This window comes from Strix aluco, chromosome 16 (assembly GCF_031877795.1).
Source record: "Strix aluco isolate bStrAlu1 chromosome 16, bStrAlu1.hap1, whole genome shotgun sequence".
NCBI classification, from domain to species: Eukaryota; Metazoa; Chordata; class Aves; order Strigiformes; family Strigidae; genus Strix; species Strix aluco.
Window position 1 is genome coordinate 8,522,709 of NC_133946.1, and position 20,765 is coordinate 8,543,473.

Genomic DNA, 20,765 nt, shown 5'->3' on the forward strand with positions numbered 1-20,765 from the left:
TGAGATTTTCCTTCCTTCATGGTCAGTTGGGCACTTCCATTTCTTTTTCCAGCCAGAGGGGGTAGATGAATTTTGAACAGAAGCTCAGGAATCCATTGTATATTTGAAGGCTTCTTATTTCTTTTTTTTCTTCCTGAAGTTATTCTCTTTCCTAACAATCACAGAAGATGAAAGAAGGAAACATTTGCTTTCGTTCAAATAAAAAATAATAGCGAAAATATTACAATATTCACATGTGCTCCATGTTACTGTGGTTACCCTGAATATTTCAGACACTTAGTGAAAGGACACTCGTGTTTCCTAGCAATGGCACTTACAGCATGTGTGCAAATCTCATTCTATTTCTTATTGGTTAGTGCTAAATACAGATTATACCTGCTGGTGCTGAATACAGACTGTACCAGCCCACCCCTACTTTCCTTTTACTCTCCCGAAATGTTCACTGTACCTGAATCATCTGATGTCTCTAGTTCAACTGCTATCAGGAATAACTGAAATTTTATCAGTGCTTTGCTGTCTACTGAGAATGGGAAATAACATATAGCTGCTGCCGTTCAGTTTTTACTAGTGATGGTAAAGATAGTGTCATGGAGTTTTCCTTTTAATCTTAAACTTCCCCAAAAGGCTAGATCTTGCCCCAGACTTATTTTAAAGTCAGTGTAAAATTGTGGGGTTTGACCCATCAGTTGTGCAGCTGAAGGCAAAAACTACCCCCTCGCAATTAGAGATAGGGTAGACTTAGGTTTCGTGCTCAGGTTGGAAAACCAAAATGAGGGATTGATACGCTTTCCTGTTTATTGTTATGCTGCCCTAGCTCCCAGGATGTGGCAGAAAAGAGTGTGTGGTTGTCAAATTGTCCTGACATCTACTCTTTTGAAACTGCAGCTTTAGGAAATCGAACAGTGACAGGGTGTATGAAAGGGACCATGAGGAAAGGGGGAGAGCAGCACAAGTGAAGCATCTTTTAACAGTCACAGCAGCATAAGCTAAGTTCAGATGTGCTTCTGGGATGACTAGGTGACTAAGTACAAATCCCTTCTGCGACTAGGGATGTAAATAATTGTGTGAATACAAGCAGGAAGCAATAATTTCTGTCCTTGCTATTATTTTCTCAATAAAGCCTCAACCCCAGCCCCGCCCCGCCGCAGTGCTGGGCCGCAGCTCCCCCTCAGGCACTGACTGGGTTAGAGGTCTGCTCCGCCGCGGACACCGAATTTACCGCTGCCGTGAGGTAAAAAAGCTGCAACTTCTCATGAAGGATATTTTTTAAAAATCGTCAACGACGCCTGGGATCTGCTCTCGTAGGTTCGGGTGAAGAACCAACGATTTTTACTAGAGATTTACCGTCACGTCTTTCATCCCCACCGACTGTTTAAAAATACTAGTTCCTGAGGGGGCGGGAGTCGCTGCCCTGCCTGCCGCCAGAGGGGGAAGGCTGCCCGGGGCCGGTTCCCGGCGGCAGACCCAGCCGGCGGCCGGGGGCCGGGTCGGCAGTGGCGGGAGGAGCCCCAGCCCCGTTCCCGCCCTCCCCCGGCAGCCGGTCACGTACAGCGGGCGGGGCCGCCCCGTCCCGTCCCGTCCCGGCGGCGCGGAGCGAGCGCGGTGGTCGGTGCCGATGGAGGCGGGAGCCGGCCCTGAGGCGGAGCCGCTGTTGCCCCCGCGGAGCTGGCGAACGGGACGGCGGGTCTGGCGGGACGGCGGCCGCTCCGCCGCTGAGGACGGTGAGCGCCGTGGGGCGGGCGGTGGCGGCGCGCCGCGGGCTTGGCGGGCGGCGCTGAGGAAGCCGGTGCCTGAGGCGCTGCGGCGGGTGGTGGCGCTCTCGCCTTTCCCTCAGAGCTTGTTCTCTCCCGGGAGCGGGCCGGGCACCGGAGCAGGAGAGCCCCCGGCATGCCGAGGGGCCGGGGCTCGGCGGGGGTCTGCAGCCCCGCCGGCGTTTGGGCGGCTCCGCGGGGGACCGGCTCTGCTAGGGACCGGCTCCGCGGGGGACCGGCTCCGCGGGACCGGCTGTGCCCGCCCAGACTGGTTGAACACACCGAGCCGCTATCACTGACCCGAGGCGTAAGCCTTGCGCTGCTTCAGCCTCAGACTTGATTTGTTTTTTCTCTGACCCAGTTAATGTTAGAAGTCTGACTTTTCAGTTCATCCCGGAAAGTCTCCTCTGGTGACCTCAGCTTCTCTTATTATCAGGATATCACATCATTTAAGGGAATCTTCTCTTTTTGTTGCCTGTTTGTTCAGTGTCAAAAGGGCAGTGGGGTCCGAGAGAGATCCTGAAGGCACAAACCGAGCAATTCTTTAATCATCACTTGTGACTAAGTGTCACTTGCTCTGACTAAGAGTTGCAGAGTAGATTGGATATCCTTGGTAGCATGCATGGAGAATATATGGTTTGGTACTTGTTTTGTGTTGTTGTTGTTGTTGTTTGGTTTTGGTTTGGTTTGGGTTTTGGGTTTTTTTGGTGTTTTTTTTTTTTGTTGTTGTTGTTGTTGTGGGGTTTTTTTGGTTTTGTTTTTTTTTGTTTTTTTTTAACTGAAATTGCTAAAGCAAACATTTCTTGGTAATTTCCCTGTTTCAGTTTTATATTAAGAACAGTTGCTTAGACTCTGCCCTTTCAAAAACGTTGGGATCAACTCTAGGCTTGGCGTGTGCTCCGAAACCATCAACCTTTTGCTGTTCTTGCTGTCCTTTTAACTGATACTGTTCCTTTAAACAACTTTATTTTTGTCTCACTGGCGTGTGATTTCTTGAAAAAGATAAGATCAGGAGCCTAGCTTGTCTCCTGTTTATGCTGTCTTTCTTGCACCATGGTTCATATCAGAATCAGTACAAAAGTGTGTTGTTGCTTATGCTCAGATAAATGGTGACATTTAAAAACTGTTTACAGTCTTTCTAGAAAATAGATGCTGCTGAATCATGTGGAACATAAAATCATCTGGGACTTGGATCAATGGTGTTTTTGGCATTTCTGGGAGCCTGGAGAATGTTGTTCTAGCGCTGGGACTGACTCTCATTGTATCCTGTGCTGGGATTGCTGTCTCCTGGGCCTCTTCCCCTCTGTGGGAAGGTTACACTACCATGCATTTTTCATATCTCTAGTCCCCTCACCTTTCTCTCTTACCCCTCCTTCCCCCCTTTTTTTTTCCTTCCTTATTTTGGTCTTACCTGCCTTTGCGTCCCTTGTTGGCTTAATTGCCAGGTTAGTTACTCAAAGGCCCTAATTCAAGTGAACGCAAGCAATTGCCCTTTATTCTTTATGTATCTATCTTCATATGGACTTTAGTAATGGATTTTTAAATGTTGCATAGTAACTAATTTGGCGATACTTTATTTCACTTCATGTACTTTCACCCCTTTCTATATCTTGAACTCTAATCTGTTTGGAACCAGGGCAGGTTAAAAAAGGACATAATTTTGTTCTCATCTGACTGGAGATTTCTGTTGGTTTTGGAGAGAACGAGATCAATCTAAACCTCAGTACCTTATTAAACAAAAGTAAAAATGCCTAGAATACTAGTGTCTGATTTTTCCAGCTTCACTTGACTATATACTTAGTCAAAGAATAGTTTGATTGAAGCTCTATTACGATGTGTGTTACTTAGGACTTGTCTCTGTATAGAAATAATCCAGACTTGTCATAGCTATTTAACTACTACTGTAATCTAGCTACTCAAATGAATATAAGAGAAAACCTTTTTAAAAAATACAGAAAGCTGCACGATGTGTTTTGAGGTGATTATTACTTATTTAATGCACAGTGTTGCTGACAGAGCAAACGTGTCAGGAGCTGTGTGTGTATGGTGCCATTTGCCATAAGAACCACGGCTGTGGAGCTTCTGTAAACTAATAAGCAAGCTGTAGGCTTTATCCAAAAGACAGCACATGATTCTTATTTCTTCTCAACTTCATAGGTGCTGGAGCTGATAATGACCTTTATATAAACCAAGCTATAGTATTTATTGAAGATGCAATACAGGTAAATATAACTTGTTTGTTGACTATTATGCTTCCTGTTCTGGATATTTGTCACAAGTTTTTATGTGTTCGGGCAACCTCCATATAACACTGTCTTGATTTACAAAGCAAAATCAGAATTCCAAATGCCTATGATATGCATAGGAGAAACGTTTTTTCACACAATGAACTAGTCTTCTCTTCAAGATTGTCAAAAGACATAAAAGAGATGCTGGTTTGTGGGGTGGTTTTAGGTTTTGGGTTTGTGTTCCTTTTTTTTTTTTTTGAGAATGACTGGCCTTACTGCTAAGAGAAACTGTATGAGCAAACCCTGTAATTTGCCTCTAAATCTGACGATTTGCATAGTTTAAGAGCTGGTAGAGTTTAAGGCTAGATTCAAGCAAGAAGCTGGAAGTCTTTTTGCTTCAGCTGACCTTAGTGGCTTTGGAAGTCTTCATTCTCTTCGTCTCTCCTTTACTGGCCATTACTGCAGATTCCTAGATCCTGTTATCTCCCAGTTATTAGTGCAGGCAGTGGGAATGCTGGAGGGCAGTTCTTGAGCTCTCTTGCTGCATTCGGATAGGTTTTGGTTGGAAGATTTCTGGGGATCAGATACATTCAAGGTGTGCACTCCTGTCTGGAAGTGGATACTTCTCAGTGGAAACAGAGTAATGGCAGCCCAGGAGCAGCTGCAGAGGAGATTTAAGCAAAAGCAGGCCAGTTCTGAAGAATCACGAGTACTTCCTTGAACTTAAGGCATGTTTTGTTTAAAGATGTAGATGGAGGTCTCTTACATTCAGAATTAATTTGTTTGCATCTTATGGCTTTTTGGAAGAGAAAGACAAAAGATCCATGAATGGAGTGAATGCTAGAAAGGTGAACTAAATGGGTGTTTTGGCGAGTACATAGAATAGGCACTGAATTATTACAGTGTAATGATGATACTGCTTGCTTCAGATGACTGTCACACAGCTGGATTATCTGAGCAACTGTGTGATCTTTAGATTAGGAAAGCTTCATTAAAGTCTTTCCCATTGCACACATGTAGACTACAGCTATGGTCATTGGTGACTGATACTTTAATAATTAATAACTTGTACAATAATTTCTTTATCTTATTGTGAAACTGGAATTGTCTCAAGAGCTTTGTTGATTAGAATTTGGTTTATTTTGGTAATGTGCTCTTTGTCTTTGACACAGAATGAGTGTAATGTTTGAATTATCCTTTTTTGCTTTCTGCCTCCAGTATCGATCTATAAATCACCGTGTGGACTCCAAATCTCTGTGGCTTTATCGATGGTACTATTCAAGAACTTGTCAATGGTAAGAACTTGGTATTCTTTTTGCTTTTTTGTTTAGGAGTAAGTCTTTATAAAAATTATTCATCTTGCTTTTTTGTTAAATAATTAGATAATTGTGCTTTTATCCTTCTAAGAACTTACTGTAGGAAGCAAGTGGGTTGACTACATGTGAACATGACAGAGGTGAAAAGCAACAAGATAAATGAAGGTGTGATTGTGTAGATGGCTCTTTGAAATAGCCATAGGACTGTTGCATAAATTGGACTATTGGCATGAGTTACAGTACTATGTGTTAGAGTTTTCCAAGCGTCTATTTCTAAACATGTTAAATAGTAGGAAGATAGTTTGCTCCTGTTAGTTTCAAAAGAACACCACCTAAGGTTATTTGGTGGTCAGCAGTTACATTATTGTACTAGAGGCAACAGCATGCTCATCAAGTGCTCATAAAGGTCTAACCCATTTGTGTTGAATATGTTTGCCTCTAAGAAAATTGCTTTACTGGAAGTATTTTGTTATTCTTTTGACTCGTTTTGTGGTTTTGGTGTTGTTTTTTTTCTTTTGGGGGGGTGTGTGTTTTTTGTTGGTTGGTTTTTTTGGTTTTTTTGGGTTTTTTTAATTTCATCTCTGTCCAAACAGGATTTTGGGTTTAACCATTACTATAATCCTGGCTTTGGCTTTCATTGAAAAGCCTTCTTCACTTACTATGACGTCAGATGTACGATACCGCCTTCCTGCCTGGAATCCTCCATGTGGCCTAACGGAGAGCATTGAGCTACTTTGCTTTCTTGTGTTCATGGTTGATGTCTCCGTGAAGGTGAGCATCACATTCATTTGGTATTCAGTGAAATACTAGGTGTGTTGAGCAGCTCAGAAGGTATAGTCACTGTGGCTTTCCTCCATTTTATGTCTTGGGAAATGTCTTGGAACTATTATTCAAATCTTGGATTTGCATGATGAGATTGCTTTGCTACATTAAAGCCTTACTTTCAGGAGACATTAGACAGTGCATATTTTTTGAATTAAAAGCTTTATTTTTTTTTTCCCTTAAGAAATATAAACTCCTGTTTGTGTGGAATAAGTGAAATAAATTTTGCTAAGAGTACAATCATTTTGGCTTAGCTGCTTGTATTAGGCTGTAGAAACTGGGGTATAGAATAATCAAATATATGACAGTTCATTTAAACAAAACAAAATAAAAATAGTCAGAAACCAAACTTTTTTTTGGATACTTGTTTCTGGAAAATCTCTCTTTATGCTTACTAAATGGACATGTTTCTTGCATTGAAAGGATTCCTCTCACATGGCCTGTGTGCACCTCTCACTTTTACTGGCCTTTATTTAGTTCTTGTAGGAAAACTCTCTGATCAGTGTATCGGGGAGCTCTTTATGAGCACTGATGTAAAACTACAAAAACTTGGAAAACAATTGGTGCTGATTTACTAGGGTATTGGAATTTATTACTAAAATAAGTTGTTTGGTTTTCTTTTTCCTCCCCAGAGTTACTTAATTGGATGGGAAGAATTTTGGAAAAATAAATGGCTAATGGCTTATATACTGACATTAATTGTTTCCCTTACCGATTGGATTGTATCACTGAGTTTTTTCTGCACAGAGGTAAGAACTGCTTTCTGCAGAAACGGTCAGCAACTTGGTTGTAGAGAGTGGCAGAGGAGAAGAACCTGCAAAGGGATAGTCAGCAGGGCTAATATTAGAGAATTAAGGGAAGAGGGTAAGATAGTTTATTTTTGGTCTTTGATAGCTCAATAATACACTGAAACATAGAAAATATTTGGTGTACTGTAGCTTCTCAAGGGATTCTGTCTGATTCTTAATAAAAGATGTGAGTTAATTGGTAAAATTAAATAAAGCTTTGTTGCTATAGTCTATCCACAGTCAGAATACAGAGAAAACTCTGGTTGCACAGCACCAATTCTGTCATGTTCTTAACTTGATTCACCAGCAGAGTCTATGTAGTGGTGCCTAAGTAAAAGGTAGTTGTATAGTTTAACAACTGCTTTCCAAGATGAATTGTTTTCAAAACAGTCGTGTCCTGAGAGGAATGTCAGTTTTGTGGAATGGTTCTAAAAGTGTCCTCCTTTTTGTGATAATGCAATCTCCTAATTGATTTTCTCTGGCTTGTCATAAATTTGCATGAATTTAGTTGTTGTTCACTTACAGTCATCATTAAGAAAATACTAATAAGGTAAAAATGCTGGGAAGTGAATGAGGCAGAAATCTTGATTTTTGGTTCTTGTGTCAAAGCCATTATCTGTTGCCTTCAGAAAACTTTAAAATCTATTTCAAATTATTGTCTGTATTAGTCAGGATTAGGTTGGATGCAGTTGCTGCTATTAGTAACCTGCTGTTTAGTTGTTCATGCTTCAGTGGTCACTGCTGATCAGGAGGTGATGTAGTATCAGAGATGATCTTAAAATGTTGAAAGAACATGTCACTTAAGCTTATAAGCATACAACTATAAGAAAAATGCATATGTCCTCTTCATATTCAAGTGAAATAAATATAATGCAGCTGAAAAGTTAATTATCTATGATGAAAATTGTGCTTACAATATGGGGAATTTGGAAAGAAGTGGTTGTACAATCTTTAGGTGTGATAGCGAACAAGTAGTTTGAACAGGACCGTCCCATACAAAACAGTGGCAGAAGGTGCAGTTCAACTCCTGGCATGTATGAATAAGGGAATAGCAAGGAAGAAAGTGATTGATTTATTTATTTTTATTTTTATTTTGTTGCTGTTATGTGCGACCCTGAGAAGACTGATGTTAAAATGCAGGATGCTGAAATACTTAAAGTAGCTGATAAGTCCCAAAATAATTTGAAGGCTGGCAAGTGTCCTGAATGCAACAGTCAAACAGCTTAGTTGCTTTAGTATATGTTAAGGAAAATAAAGGCAATCACCTATTTGAGTCTTGTCAGAGCAGAAAATGCTGAGTAATTAGCAGGCCCTTTCATTATAAAAAGAAAAAGGCTGAAAATTGAAATCAAGCGCTTATTTTCAAAATATGTATCTGTTTTTAGTAAAAGTAGCTTGCTGTGAATTCCCTCTTGAAATAGACCTTGGCAGAAAATATGACAATGCCATCTGTTGGCCTGCTCGTTATGTGTACCCAGTAGTAAAGTTAACTTATAATTAGTGGCCTGATGAGGCTATTGAAGTATCAATGTGCATTTTTAGAGCAATCTCTCATTCTTTTAATGAGGCACCCACAAAATCTGTTTTGCATGCTTTGTGACTTCAATGGGACAGATTTAAGTTCTGAGCACAGCCTTTTTATGTTACAGTCTTGACTTTGTTGATCTGTGTATCAGTGTTTTTTGACAAACTTGTATGAAAAATATTTGTGCCATTAGATACTGAGTTCCCATAAGACTGGTCCATTGTTTTGCTTTTTGCAGGATGTGAGAATAAGAAGAATTCTTCGTCCTTTCTTTCTCCTTCAGAATTCTTCTATGATGAAGAAAACGCTGAAAAGTATCAACAGCACGTTGCCTGAAATGGCAAGGTAGGTAAGAGCGTAGAAAACATCCTTTCACAGCAAACATGTCACATGCCAGAATATGAAGGGTAACTACATCTGAGTAGCTTCCTTCCTGATGGTCTAGTTAAGTGGTTGGTGAGATCAGGAAGTAATGGATGGAGAATTGTGTTAACTTTTTGTTTCTTTTAGTCCATAAAATTTCTCTAGAATGCATGTGATATGACTCTGTAGGTGACAGGTAAGGTTACTGATGCTGGTTAAGTGTTTTTTTTTAATTTTGTATGTTATGTCCAGCCCTTTTGTAAGGAAAGAACTGAAACATATGTGATCCTTATTCTGAATCAAACTTGGATCATCTTCTGTTGTCTCCATATAGCTTCTTAAAAATAACCCTGGTTTTCTTTATATGGCATCCTTTTGTATTTTTATCAAAGGCTATTAAGAATAAGATAAAGTTGGTATTAATACATATGATGTTTTATTTCCAACAGTGTTCTTCTACTACTAGCTGTTCATCTGTCTCTTTTTACCATGTTTGCCATGCTGCTGTTTGCTCGAACAAAGGTAACCAATTATATTTACGCTTTGGTAGATCTCTGTTTTGGTGTTTTTTCATTACTTGCATAACTGCACCATGACTAGTTTATAATCAAACTGGTGAAACTTGTTTCCCCTGAAAAGGTCATGTTACCTTGTCACACTTATTGGGATGAGTTTGAAGTCCATTTAGAGAGATGCAGCTTGTGCATAGTATCCATGCTGTTTCTCTAAGTGTGCATTAGAAGGACCCTCAGATGAGTGTTAGAATCTCTTCATCCTTTAGTGAAGAAGAATTTTTTCAAGACTGTGCTTTGCTTCTTAAGTGATAACACTCCTTCCTACTCCACAACTGAAATCTTTCACTCTTGCTGAAAGCTGTGACAGTCCTGCTCCACTGCTCAGAGCGAAGTTAGATGGTTCTGTACTAAAATGTGGTTGACATCTTTATTTGTTTATGGTCTTGCCTATTACTGGTATCGATGCCATTATCACAGGTAAGAAATTGAGTCTATTTATACAAGAGGCTTCCTTATACAATTCTCCAATTTGATCTTTTGAGTTACTTTCTGTGCTTTTGTTAAAGCCTTCTATGCTGTTTGGTGTCCAGAACTCTTAATCTTGTCGCTTTTTTGTTTATATTATCACTCATTTTTCTTTTCCTTATCTACCTTTTTGCTAGTTTAGTTTCTTCTGTGTTTTCTTACCTTCCAGTACTGGTATACTTGCCCATGCTTTGGTAGGTTTTTTCCTGGTTTTGCCTGCATCACTCCAACATTTTGGTTTCTGATCTCTTTGTTTTTTCCTCTGTTTTTTCTCTTCCTGCTTTTGAAAAGCAAATTTCAAATTTTGTGGTTAAAATCCCTTTTGTGTTCCAGTGTTCTTGGTATGTTCACTCTCTCCTAAACTTCCTGTATCTTAATGTATCATACTCAGATTTTATTTTTTTTGTTCTTGCTTCTTAAGGCTTTTCATAGATGTATTCCTATGAGCACACATGTTGCGTACTTCTTCCAGTAATTTTAGTCCTCCTCTTAGTCTCAGTTTTGTACCTTCATTCCTACTGCAATTTGCATTTGAGCCTGCCTGTAGTCTTACTTATGATCAGCAAATTCCTTGAATTCCCATGTTACCAAATTTCTGAAATTAGCAGCAGAGCTCTGTTTTCTCCCTTTGTTTAGTTGCATGCTGGATCTTTGTATTATCTCTGTATGTCACATCTAATTTAAGGTATGAGCTTTCCCAGCAGATGGGAATATAACTTGTATACCTGAACCAGTCAATTTTAGATACATTTAGGTGAAAAATAGCAACTTAGAGTAGTCTTTTTTTCTTTTTTTGATTTACTAGTCTAATACCCATAAAAACTAACTGTATCTAACAAGGCAAAATCCTGAAAGCAAGTTCTAAAAATACTTTTAGTAATTAAATTTGTGCCTTTAGATTTTTGCATTATCTTGTGTACGTCCTCTAGAGGTACATTTTTCCAGTCTTTGCAGCAGATTCAAGGGCTGTTTGTTCTGTGCTGCGTGATTCATGTTTGTATTGTTTGCACTCTGCATCTCTTTTAGCTGTCTCTACTTGAACTTGAAAAAAATAAATATGTAGATGATTCAAGATCAGCCTCCCAGTGTGTTTTTGATGAAAATTCTGATAACATCTGAGCTTTAGCAGATCATCTGATGTTTCCACTCAGCCACAAAATAATTTTGATGTCCTTAATCACCAAAGTATTTGCAAATATTTTTTGGGTGCTGTAGCACTAGTCTTCCCCCCTGCCCCCAGCATGTTTAAGCTCTATGTGATGTTGTCATTGATACTATCCATGACATTTTCAATCTTCATTCTTTTCAAAACAGAACAGTTGCTTGTCATCCACCTTCCTAACAACTCCTGTGATGTGCACTAATCCTGGTTATAGCATATTGCTTAATGTTGTGTACTCTTATTTATGTAAATATTTATTTCCTCTAAAATAAGATGAGGACTAAGCTTGCACTCGTACTTTAAGTACATCTTCACGTACTTTATTGAAGAGAGACCTAAAACTTGTCTAGCTGTGTTCTGTGTAGATCTTACTGTAATTAAACTGAATGTCCTGAGTATGAAAGGGGAAAACCCTTGTTCTGAGTAGTGGCAGTAACTTCTGAGCAAATAACTACTTCAGAGGATGCTAAGTTTTCTATTTGGAAGTCAAAGGGGAAGTGAGAGACACATTTCACACTCAGTGAGTGTATTAGTAGATCTGTAGGTGTTTAAGAAGAGCTTAAAATCTATAGGCAAGGATCTTTTGTAACATGGCACTATTGAGGCAGCTCTTCGTTACTAAGGAAGTGGTTTTATTTCTGTTCTTCAGTATACACAAGAGCTATTTTAATATTGTTCTCAAATTGTATTATGCTTTTGGACAAGTCCTGGAGTGTAGCCCTAAAGTTCAGGGTGATTAGGTTTCCATCTGTGCTGAGGTACAGCATGCTGTAGTTGGAATAGCAAAGAAAGCAGCTTCTACCCTACCCTAATTTTTATAATGCAAGTTGAGACTGAAGATGGTATTTTAATCTGTGATTTATTTTTTTAAAGTTTTCTTATTTTTTTAAAATCATGTTTTGGTAGTCCTTTTACCTCCAGTACACTAATATCTCTTGCAGGCTGAGAAGTGATGGTTTTTATATCAATCAAGGCTGGCTTTAGATTCCTATATTGTTTGTTTGTGACGCTATTGTTCTTCCTGGGTCTGAGGTGCTAGCTAGGCGTAACTTCTATATTGAGCTTCTGTGTCTGTCTTAGCTTGCTGTTCTTCTTTGTGTTTTTTTAACGGCTGTTAATAAGTGAAATGATTGCACTGTATTCTTACACATTGTCCTCATTTTTATGCTTGTCTCGTGCTTTTTTCATGGGGTAGATTTGATTGTGTGTGTGTAATTGATTATTGACTGATTTATATTTTATTTTTTTTGCTTTCCTTGGTAAGACAGTCTTAGTGATTCTTCACTGTTTCTCTAACAATGAACATCTCTTTGATTAGGATGGCCAGCAGGATAAGGAGTGGGCAGGGTATTTCCGGAATCTGCCAGAATCACTGACATCACTGCTGGTCCTGCTAACTACTGCAAATAATCCTGATGGTGAGCAATCTTTCAGAAATAACTCTTGTCTCACTTTTCAAAAAATAATAGAGTAAGTTCATCTTCAGACTGCTATAACCATTCTTTCAGCTGATGGTTCTTAGTACAGCCAGAGGAAGGTTATGTAAAGATTTTTCATGGCTTTAGTAACTTGATTGTTGCCTTTCCTTTGGTGTAATTATATATGCAACTCTAAAGTGGAGCTATACAAGAGCTTTTACCAATTGCCAAAAATTGATAAAGGTCTCCAGTTTTCATCTTAAGCATTAAATTCTTACTTACTTTTTTATTAAATCTAATACAGTGATGATTCCTGCGTATTCTAAGAATCGAGCCTATTCAATCTTCTTCATACTCTTCACTGTATTAGGTAAGTTACCTCTTGTGTCCAGTTATTTAAACGCACTTTAACTTTGACACTTCTGGATACCAGCTACAGTGCGTTATTCTTCTAGGAAAGTTTAATCATCAATTTCTCCTTTTTTGGGTTTCTTGCAATTATTGTGTAGTGTCACGTAAGATAATTTTCAAGGCAGGTACTTATGGTGTGGTTTTTTTCAGTAACATATCATTTGGGAATGGTTACATCACAGTATATTAAAACATTAAAAACATTTTGGAAATCAAACACAAGAAAAGTAATTATTTTTGATTTTTACATCTGATTTACTATATACATTGAAACTTCTCTGAGAAACAGCTATGTATTTCAATAATTCTTACTGCCTCTTTTTCTCCAATAGGCAACTTGTTTCTGATGAATCTGCTTACAGCAATAATATACAACCAGTTTCGAGGATACCTTCTGGTGAGTAGAGCATTCCTTATTTCTGTGTTCTACCATAACCTTAAAACTGTGAAGCCCTGTGTATTAAGTTTCAACTGTGTATTAAAGCAGTATGCCTGTCCTGGCTGTTGATAGAGTTTTAAGATACTTAAGGTTCTTTGATGTAGATACTTTTCCTATTATATCCTGTTGTAGCTTGATACACTTCCATGACAAAATTACCTGCTTGTATACTTCCTTGTATGCTGTGGATCTGCAACTTTTACTATCATAGGGGGAAAAAACCCACCAAACTATTATAAAACTGAACAAGGACAAGTGAACAAGTAACTTATAATTGACCTCTGTGAAGAAAACCTGCTAATCTATTTAAATAGCTATTGTTGCAAATCCTAGCACTTAATTTCTCTGAGTATCACAGCATTAGAAGCCTTCAATAAAAAAGAATCGCTGCCTAAAACAGCTTCACATTTGGTATTTTTTACTTTATGCTTACTGTGGTGGGTGGGTGTGATGTTAGAACGATTAGGGCAGTGTGCTGCCTCTAAAAGATGGACTTGAGCCTTGTGATTGACTTGTACCAGAAGCAGTTGCCAGTAGCTATGGCAGTTATTCTTGTTAGTACTCAGTCTCAAATAAAAGGAAGCTGTGCTTACTCTCCATGCAATGACAGTCATCCGTGCAATACTTGAACGTGCTTCTGGAAGACGCCTAATCATATGTGATTCTGTCCATTTTGTGGAATGTGAATCTGATGTGTAGTGTGATGGTCTCTTTCGACTCAGGTGTCTATATTAGAGAAGCAAAAGCTGACAAAGTAAGTGTGCTTTTGCATGTTGTTCAAGGAGTGTGCAATCTGTGATGATGGTTAAACTCATCACTAAAAATTCTTTTTCCTTTATTAACAAGCTGTGTGATGTGCTTTGTTGCATTATGTACGTCAGTTGTTTAGTCTCCAAGTAGGAGTGTAGTTTGGGTTCCCTTATCAGGAAACAACGTAAGTGCTTTTGTTTCCTATATGAGATAGTGCAGTTGAACAATCTGTGAGGAATTGAAGTGAGCTGAGACAAGGATATTTTAGAAAGCAGAGACAAGTTAAATGAAAGATCATCTCGCTTACTTCTAATAAAATGTGCTTCACCCAAGAAGTTAAATTTGTGACTTTCCTATTGCTATTCCAAAAAGAGGTACCTGACTGGAGAGGTGGTGTCAGGAAGAGGCTGCATGGTTGCAGCTGGAGATCTCCAGAATTGGGTTTAGCTCCAGCAGTGAATACGGAAATCCAAGGTGCACCACAGCTACTTAGCAGTTAACACACAGAGTAGATATAACACAGTGCTGGGCTAAGTGTTAACGGTCATCACGCTGATGGCACACAACTGAATCTTTGGTCAGGCAGTCACCAGCCAAAAGCGGGGCTGTCAGTCTCTTGCTCCTCAGAACAGGGTAAGTCTTGGTCTTGCTGAGGTGCCATCTTCAAACTGTTGGAGGTTTTTCTTTGAACTTTGTAACTTCCATGATGAAATTTTTCTTTTGAGTCTTGAGTCACTTCTTCAACAGTTTCACTTCTAACTGTGTTTTTTAGTTTTCTCTTGCATATTTTATAAAACTTCACAGTTCCACAGCAATGGCTTTGGTAAAGCTCAGTCAGGGCAGTGCTATGCAAAAGCACTTGAGTCTGACAGCTAAACCTCTGGGCTGTAGGTTAAGCGCTTTTCCCTTTGTACCAGTACAGTGATGGCCTCTCTAGCTTGGAATGAAGAGCAATTCCGATTGTGTACGTTCCAACTGATCTTTTCTCATGGCTATAGTGTTCTTCAGGTTTACTGGCAGGGGAAACTTTGTGAATTTGACTTGGGGTGTGATTTCCCCCTTACTTACAGTCTTAAAGTTCCTTCATTACTTAGTTCCCCCTTTATACATAGTCTTATAGTTCCTTCTCCTTACTTACATGGAGCCTCTCAGAGAAGTGGACTTTAGGGCTTGGGGAAAAAGTGAAATAATAGCTACTCTAGTAGAGCTCCGGAAAGAAAGTCAAGTGTGTTGGATAATAAGGCTTAGGCAATATTGCACAGAAGGAGTGGCCCCCACCCTCTTGGGGGAGAGGGGTGTTTAAACCCAATACGTGCAAAAAGGAATTTTTGTAATCTTTTCCTCCTGCTCTGTTTCTTCCCTTCTTTCTCAATTTTCCTCTTTCCCATGTGAGAGCATGCCATAATCTGACTCCCAATAAACTAGCTAAGTTTGAAAGTGATTACTAAAAAAAAAAGAAAAAGCTGTGTCTCTTGCTGTCTTCTTTTTGGCAAGAAGCTGGAGTTGGACAAGCTGTCTAACTCTTTGCACAATAGTACGAATTCCTGTGAATACTCAAACTTTGCTGTTGCCGTTGTCTCCAGAACAGGCGTGTGCCTTTGCAATCCAGAATTAATAATAAACTGTGACCTGGATGTTTACTTGAACTGCAGAGACTTGTTTGCTTGCTTCCTTCCTTCCTTCTTGTACATGGTGTTCTGGAAGGGAGCGAGGCCTTGGGAAGTCTCTTATTCTGATCTCTAATCACAAATCTGGGCTGTGTGCCAGGGGATTGGTGTATTATTTGACCATAGGACATAGTATTGCATGAGGAGCTGGGCAGCCCTCATCTATCCAAGTGCTTCTGGTAGGAACAGGTTTCACTGATTTCAGCCTGCGACTCTTCACGGTATTCCTTTCAGACTCTGGAGTGCCTCTCTGGTTGGACCCAGTATCTGGACAACTAGGTCTAGTGGCTAACGACAGGGATTTTGGTGGTGGGAGAAAGAAAAATGGTATCTTGCCTTCCTGAAAAATTATTTCAGTTGAACAGGTATGGCCCTTTCTGAGGCTTGCAGTAGGTTCTGTCTAAGGGCTGGACAAATCACTTACAGGTGTTATTTGTATCATCTAGTTGGATTTCCCTGAAACAAGTGGAAGTAAACTGTCTTCTCTGTGGTGTTTTTACTGTCCAGAAATCGGTTCAGTCCTCCCTCTTCAGGAGGCGACTGGGAATCCGGGCTGCATTTGAAGTGCTTTCTTCCCTGAAAGAGACTCCTGCTAATACACAACAGTAAGTGAAGAATGCTCAAACAGTAGATTATCTTGAAGAAAAGAGCAGGTTTTTGGTCATGTTGTTTTGTTTAGTATGTTTACTGAGGATCCCTTCTTGAAAAATGGCTCTTTGCTCACCTCATTTTATTTTTTCTTGAACTCTGGATGCTTATAACATACTGTTTGGGACTCTTATGGTGTCTGTTTCCTTTTTATTTCTACTTCTAATTTTATCTGCTTTTCAAAAAGAGAGGCAGGAGTATATTTGTAACAGCTGGTTTTGCCATCAAGACAGTTATCTATTTCAGTGCCCATCCTATTTTCTTTTAAAAATAGGTCGTATGTCAGTGTTGGGGCCTTACTGCAAGTGCTGCGGAAAGCTGAAATGGATTCTCGCTGCAAGCAAGCCATCATGAGAGTAAGAACTGGATTTTCTTAGTCTTTATGTAGCTGTCAAACCCTCTGATGGGACAGCTGTGGAAACTGAAATTTCCTTCATCACGCCATTGATGTAGGAGTAGAAGCTTTCAGCTCAACTTTCTTTATGCCACTTTCTTTAAGTCTGAACAGTGGCCCAGCTCCGTGTTCATATTTTGGTCTTCAGAACAAAAGCAGTCTCTAGGCAATGATTTCACCTTGAGATTGCTGCTACTTTGGTTGATGCATTGAGGAATGCATTCACCTTTAGAGAAGTGTACACTAATGTGAACTCTTGATTTGCAGAGCTAATTCTTTAATTTGCTTTACTTTCTCTCTGGAAGTAAAGCATTTCTCTCTGTTGCCTAGAGCTACTGCCTATAGCAGCTTCCCTCTACCATTTGAAAATGTCTTTTTTTCATTGGATTTTAGCTGTGCTGCTCCCTCTAGGTATTAATACTTGTATCAGACTACAGGGAGGGTGGTTTTGCTTAACAAAAGACTTAATGTTGCAGTTCATGCCATGATTTTCAGAGATTAGAGAAATGATTTAACTCTAATAGGAGATGTGGATAATATTGGTGTGGGTTCAGAAAAAAATGTCTGAAAGTAATGTTGCTTTTTGAGAACAACATTGCAGCAGGATTTGAAAGTCCATATTGTAAGATCTGCCACCAAAAGGAAGTAGCAATTCAGAGCTGATGATTATGACATCAGCAGTTGGCTGGCTCCAGTGTGAAGGTTGGAAGTGGAAGGAAGAGGTTTAGATGTATTGCTTCCCATTGTTGTTGTCTGGGATAGTGAATGTGTAAACAGAGTTGCCTGAAAATAAACACCCTGCTCTGTAATTATGCTGAGCTGTCCATTGCATTGTTAGTTAGGTACACAAATCCAAGTTTTAATTTTTCTTGATGCTGGTGGTTTTTTTCTGTTTCTTTTGTTGCTGTGTGTGCTACAGTTAGTGTTTAGCATGCTATGGAAGTGTCTTCATCATGTTACAATTTGTGAAATAAAAAATCCTTTTAGGTAGTAACTTCCACAGAACAGTGGTAACTGACATAGTATCTTTATTCCTTGGATCATAACATAACAATGGCAATACTAGATGAGACTAAAAATTTAAGTATGTCAAAAGAGCATGCACCTTCTTAAGCAGCATGTGATCCCAGAGGGAAAACAGAAAAGGCGAGACAAATCCCACAGTCCTGTGGCACTTCTGTGTTAAAGCAAAGCAGTATTGAAGCTCACTCTAATACCTTGGTGGAGGTTGTGTTACATCTCTATTCCAAGACTTTTAAGATGGTCTGAGAGTGTTGGCACTCTTTGAAGATGCACTTGTTGCAGGTGTTGATCTGAATGTTTCTCTTTCATGTGAAGTCACTCAAAATGTGCTCCTGTGACCAGCTGTCAGCTGCCCAGTTTCAGAAGCTCTTTGAAGAACTAGACAAAGATGCCATTAAGCAAGTATGTATCTGACAATCACTTATAAAGTGTCATAAGTTGAGTGTGGTCTTGTGCAAAAATAAGTGAGAATATTCCGTTATAAAGCATATAAACCAACTTCACAACTTGCTGAATGCAAGGTGTCGTTGATTTTAAGTTGTTCGTGGATTGCTCGTATAGTCACAAACAGCATTGCTTTGGGGGCTTTTACAGTGTTAGTTTGGGGTTGACAGGTAGCATTCAACATACAAAATGCATGCTTGCTTATTCTGTCAGCATTTTTAAGCAACTTGGCCAGATGAGATAGATAAGGGATCTGTGTGTGTATTTTGTTTAGTAGGAAGGTTCATTACAAGGGAACAAGGAATAGGAGTTAGACTTACAGCATAGACCTTCTGAAAAGTGCTATGGAGAAATGAGTGCTCTGTACTTGGTTTTGATTTTGATGTCTTTGTTTTTGATGAAATGCGAGGGCTTTGTTTTGTTGTGACAGTCCTGTGTTAAAGCAATGCATCTCTGCTATATATTAGTCTTTGCAGGGTAGCAATTTAATATTCTCAGGCAAAGTCTTTCCTCCAGTCCCTGAAGGAAGAATGAAATGTGGATTCTTCAAGTGTTCAGCTGAAGATGGGCAGAAAGCAGTCTTCTCCACTTGGAGGGAGAAAGAAAGAAAGAAAGGAAAAAAAAATCAAACTTTTCGAGGGTTAGGAAATGATCTCTTCTATGTTTGCATATAACTAAGACTTATGAATCTTTTCAGGGAGATTAAATGTTGGGAAATGGGAAAGGAATGTGTACAATTAGTAGCTTGGTGTTTAGTTTACCTGCTTGGGGCATTGGAGAGAGGTTGGGTTATCTCCCTTTTTTGCCATTATCTTGTGTTGTGCCATAATCATCAACCCATTTGCTAATCAGAAATGATCTCTTGCTGATAATAGCCAGAGCTTGAAAACACCTTCCTCCTGAAATGTCAAAATTAGCATGTAGCCTTGAGGTTTTGATTTGAAAATGTCTGTTTCTTAGATCTGAGATTGGGTGTGGGTTTCCTCCACTATTATTAAGATGCTTATGCTTTGTGTCTCAGCAAATCCTTTGTGTTCTTTTCAGCATCCTCCCAGTCCAGAGTACCAATCCCATTTTATGCAGAAAATGCAGTTTGTCTTTGGCCATCCCTACTTTGGCTACTTGGGAAATGTTGTAGCCCTTGCAAACATTGTTTCTATCTGTGTAAGTAAAAGGGATGGTTTGGTTTGTTTTTTTTTTTTCCTGTGCTACAAACTTCAGTTCTGTTTTTGTTCTTTAGTCTCTGTTCTGATAATCACTTTTTGTAGCAGATGTCCATGTTTGGCATGCTTTAGTCCTGCAAAGTCTTAGGAGAGAATACTTGCAGTTAAAAAATACTTTCTGAGCTGCTTGAAAAGTTATGTGCAAAGCATAAAATACTTCTGCTTAAAAATCTGGCTTATGCAGCAGTAAAGCAGTGGATTCATAAAATATTTCTTGTTGTTTAAGGTGGTTTTGGTGATGGATGCAGATAAGCAGCCATCTGAAAGAGATGACTTCTTCCTGGGGGTAAGATGCAGCAGTATTTCTACAGTTATTACTGTTCCCTGAGATGTCAATAATTCTAATAATTTTATTTTTGGCGGTGAAGGCTATCAACTGCTTCTTCATCCTATACTATCTGCTGGAAATGTTGCTGAAAATCTTAGCAATGGGCTTGAAAAGATACCTGTCATACCCAAGCAATAGATTTGATGGCCTTCTGACAGTAATTTTGCTGGTAAGCTTTAACTTCTGTATTCCTGGATTTGGTGACTAGGATGATTAGGAACGGCAAGTTCCTCAGCTAGTGGAATTGTTTTTTATTCAACACTAATGCTGAATTAAACAGCATGAGCCAGTGTTGTGGGTTTGAATGGCCTGAACATTTTGGTGGCACATGGTTCTCTTAGGGTCTCCTTTCTGGAGCCAGTCTTTTTAAAATTGATGGAAAAGCTTTCTTATAAGCAGCCTTTTTAATGTTATTTGGATACATTCAGCTCTTGGAGTAATTACATAAGGAATTCTGTTACATAGCTAAAAATCACTTTGTTTTTTGAATTAAAAAAAGTGGCAAATTATTTGTTATTATGTTATATGATGTGTAATAGTATATGTTATTATATTATATGATTGGTTATTATATTCGTTATTTGGTAAAAGCCTGAAACCCGTATGGCAGATGAGGCCAAATTCACAGTTAATATAATTCACTGTATATCCTTATACGTGTCCCTGTTGGATGATGTGTGTACGTTGGATTACTTTGGGGAATACCTAGTCAAATATGACAATTTCAGAATTTTAAAATGAGTCACATTAGCAGCTTAAAGCTCTGGAAAATGTTTCCTGTCAAGAAACTTCTGTAATTTTTGAAACGCAGAATTACAAAGTAAGGTTTTGACTTTTTTTTTCTTCCCTAACTAAAGGTTTTGGAGATTGCAACTTTTGCTGTGTATGGGTTTCCTCATCGTGGTTGGTATGTAATCTGTGAGCTGTTGCACTTTGCTCGGTGTCTGGGGTGGGACAGGGGAATATACACACAAGTTCATACATGCTTATGTCATCACGCTATGATTGTCAGCCCAGTCCACAAT

The 20,765-nt window shown here is 39.2% G+C and overlaps 1 protein-coding gene across 3 annotated transcripts in view; it reads left to right on the forward strand.

Moving 5' to 3' along the window:
• Positions 1-1,575: 1,575 nt before the first annotated feature.
• TPCN2 (two pore segment channel 2) overlaps positions 1,576-20,765 on the forward strand; it is a 32,292-nt gene continuing 13,102 nt past the window's right edge. For all 3 annotated transcript variants that reach the window (XR_012625416.1, XM_074842265.1, XM_074842266.1), the window contains exons 1-17: positions 1,576-1,721; positions 3,909-3,973; positions 5,198-5,274; positions 5,889-6,066; positions 6,750-6,866; positions 8,669-8,775; positions 9,243-9,315; positions 12,314-12,413; positions 12,718-12,783; positions 13,157-13,221; positions 16,188-16,285; positions 16,603-16,684; positions 18,061-18,147; positions 19,234-19,353; positions 19,639-19,698; positions 19,781-19,909; positions 20,598-20,647. Coding sequence is in view for 2 of the 3 variants with exons in the window: in XM_074842265.1 (XP_074698366.1) it covers positions 1,616-1,721; positions 3,909-3,973; positions 5,198-5,274; positions 5,889-6,066; positions 6,750-6,866; positions 8,669-8,775; positions 9,243-9,315; positions 12,314-12,413; positions 12,718-12,783; positions 13,157-13,221; positions 16,188-16,285; positions 16,603-16,684; positions 18,061-18,147; positions 19,234-19,353; positions 19,639-19,698; positions 19,781-19,909; positions 20,598-20,647 (1,580 nt within the window). In the remaining variant the exon portion in view is untranslated. The remainder of the gene's footprint in view (positions 1,722-3,908; positions 3,974-5,197; positions 5,275-5,888; positions 6,067-6,749; positions 6,867-8,668; positions 8,776-9,242; positions 9,316-12,313; positions 12,414-12,717; positions 12,784-13,156; positions 13,222-16,187; positions 16,286-16,602; positions 16,685-18,060; positions 18,148-19,233; positions 19,354-19,638; positions 19,699-19,780; positions 19,910-20,597; positions 20,648-20,765) is intronic.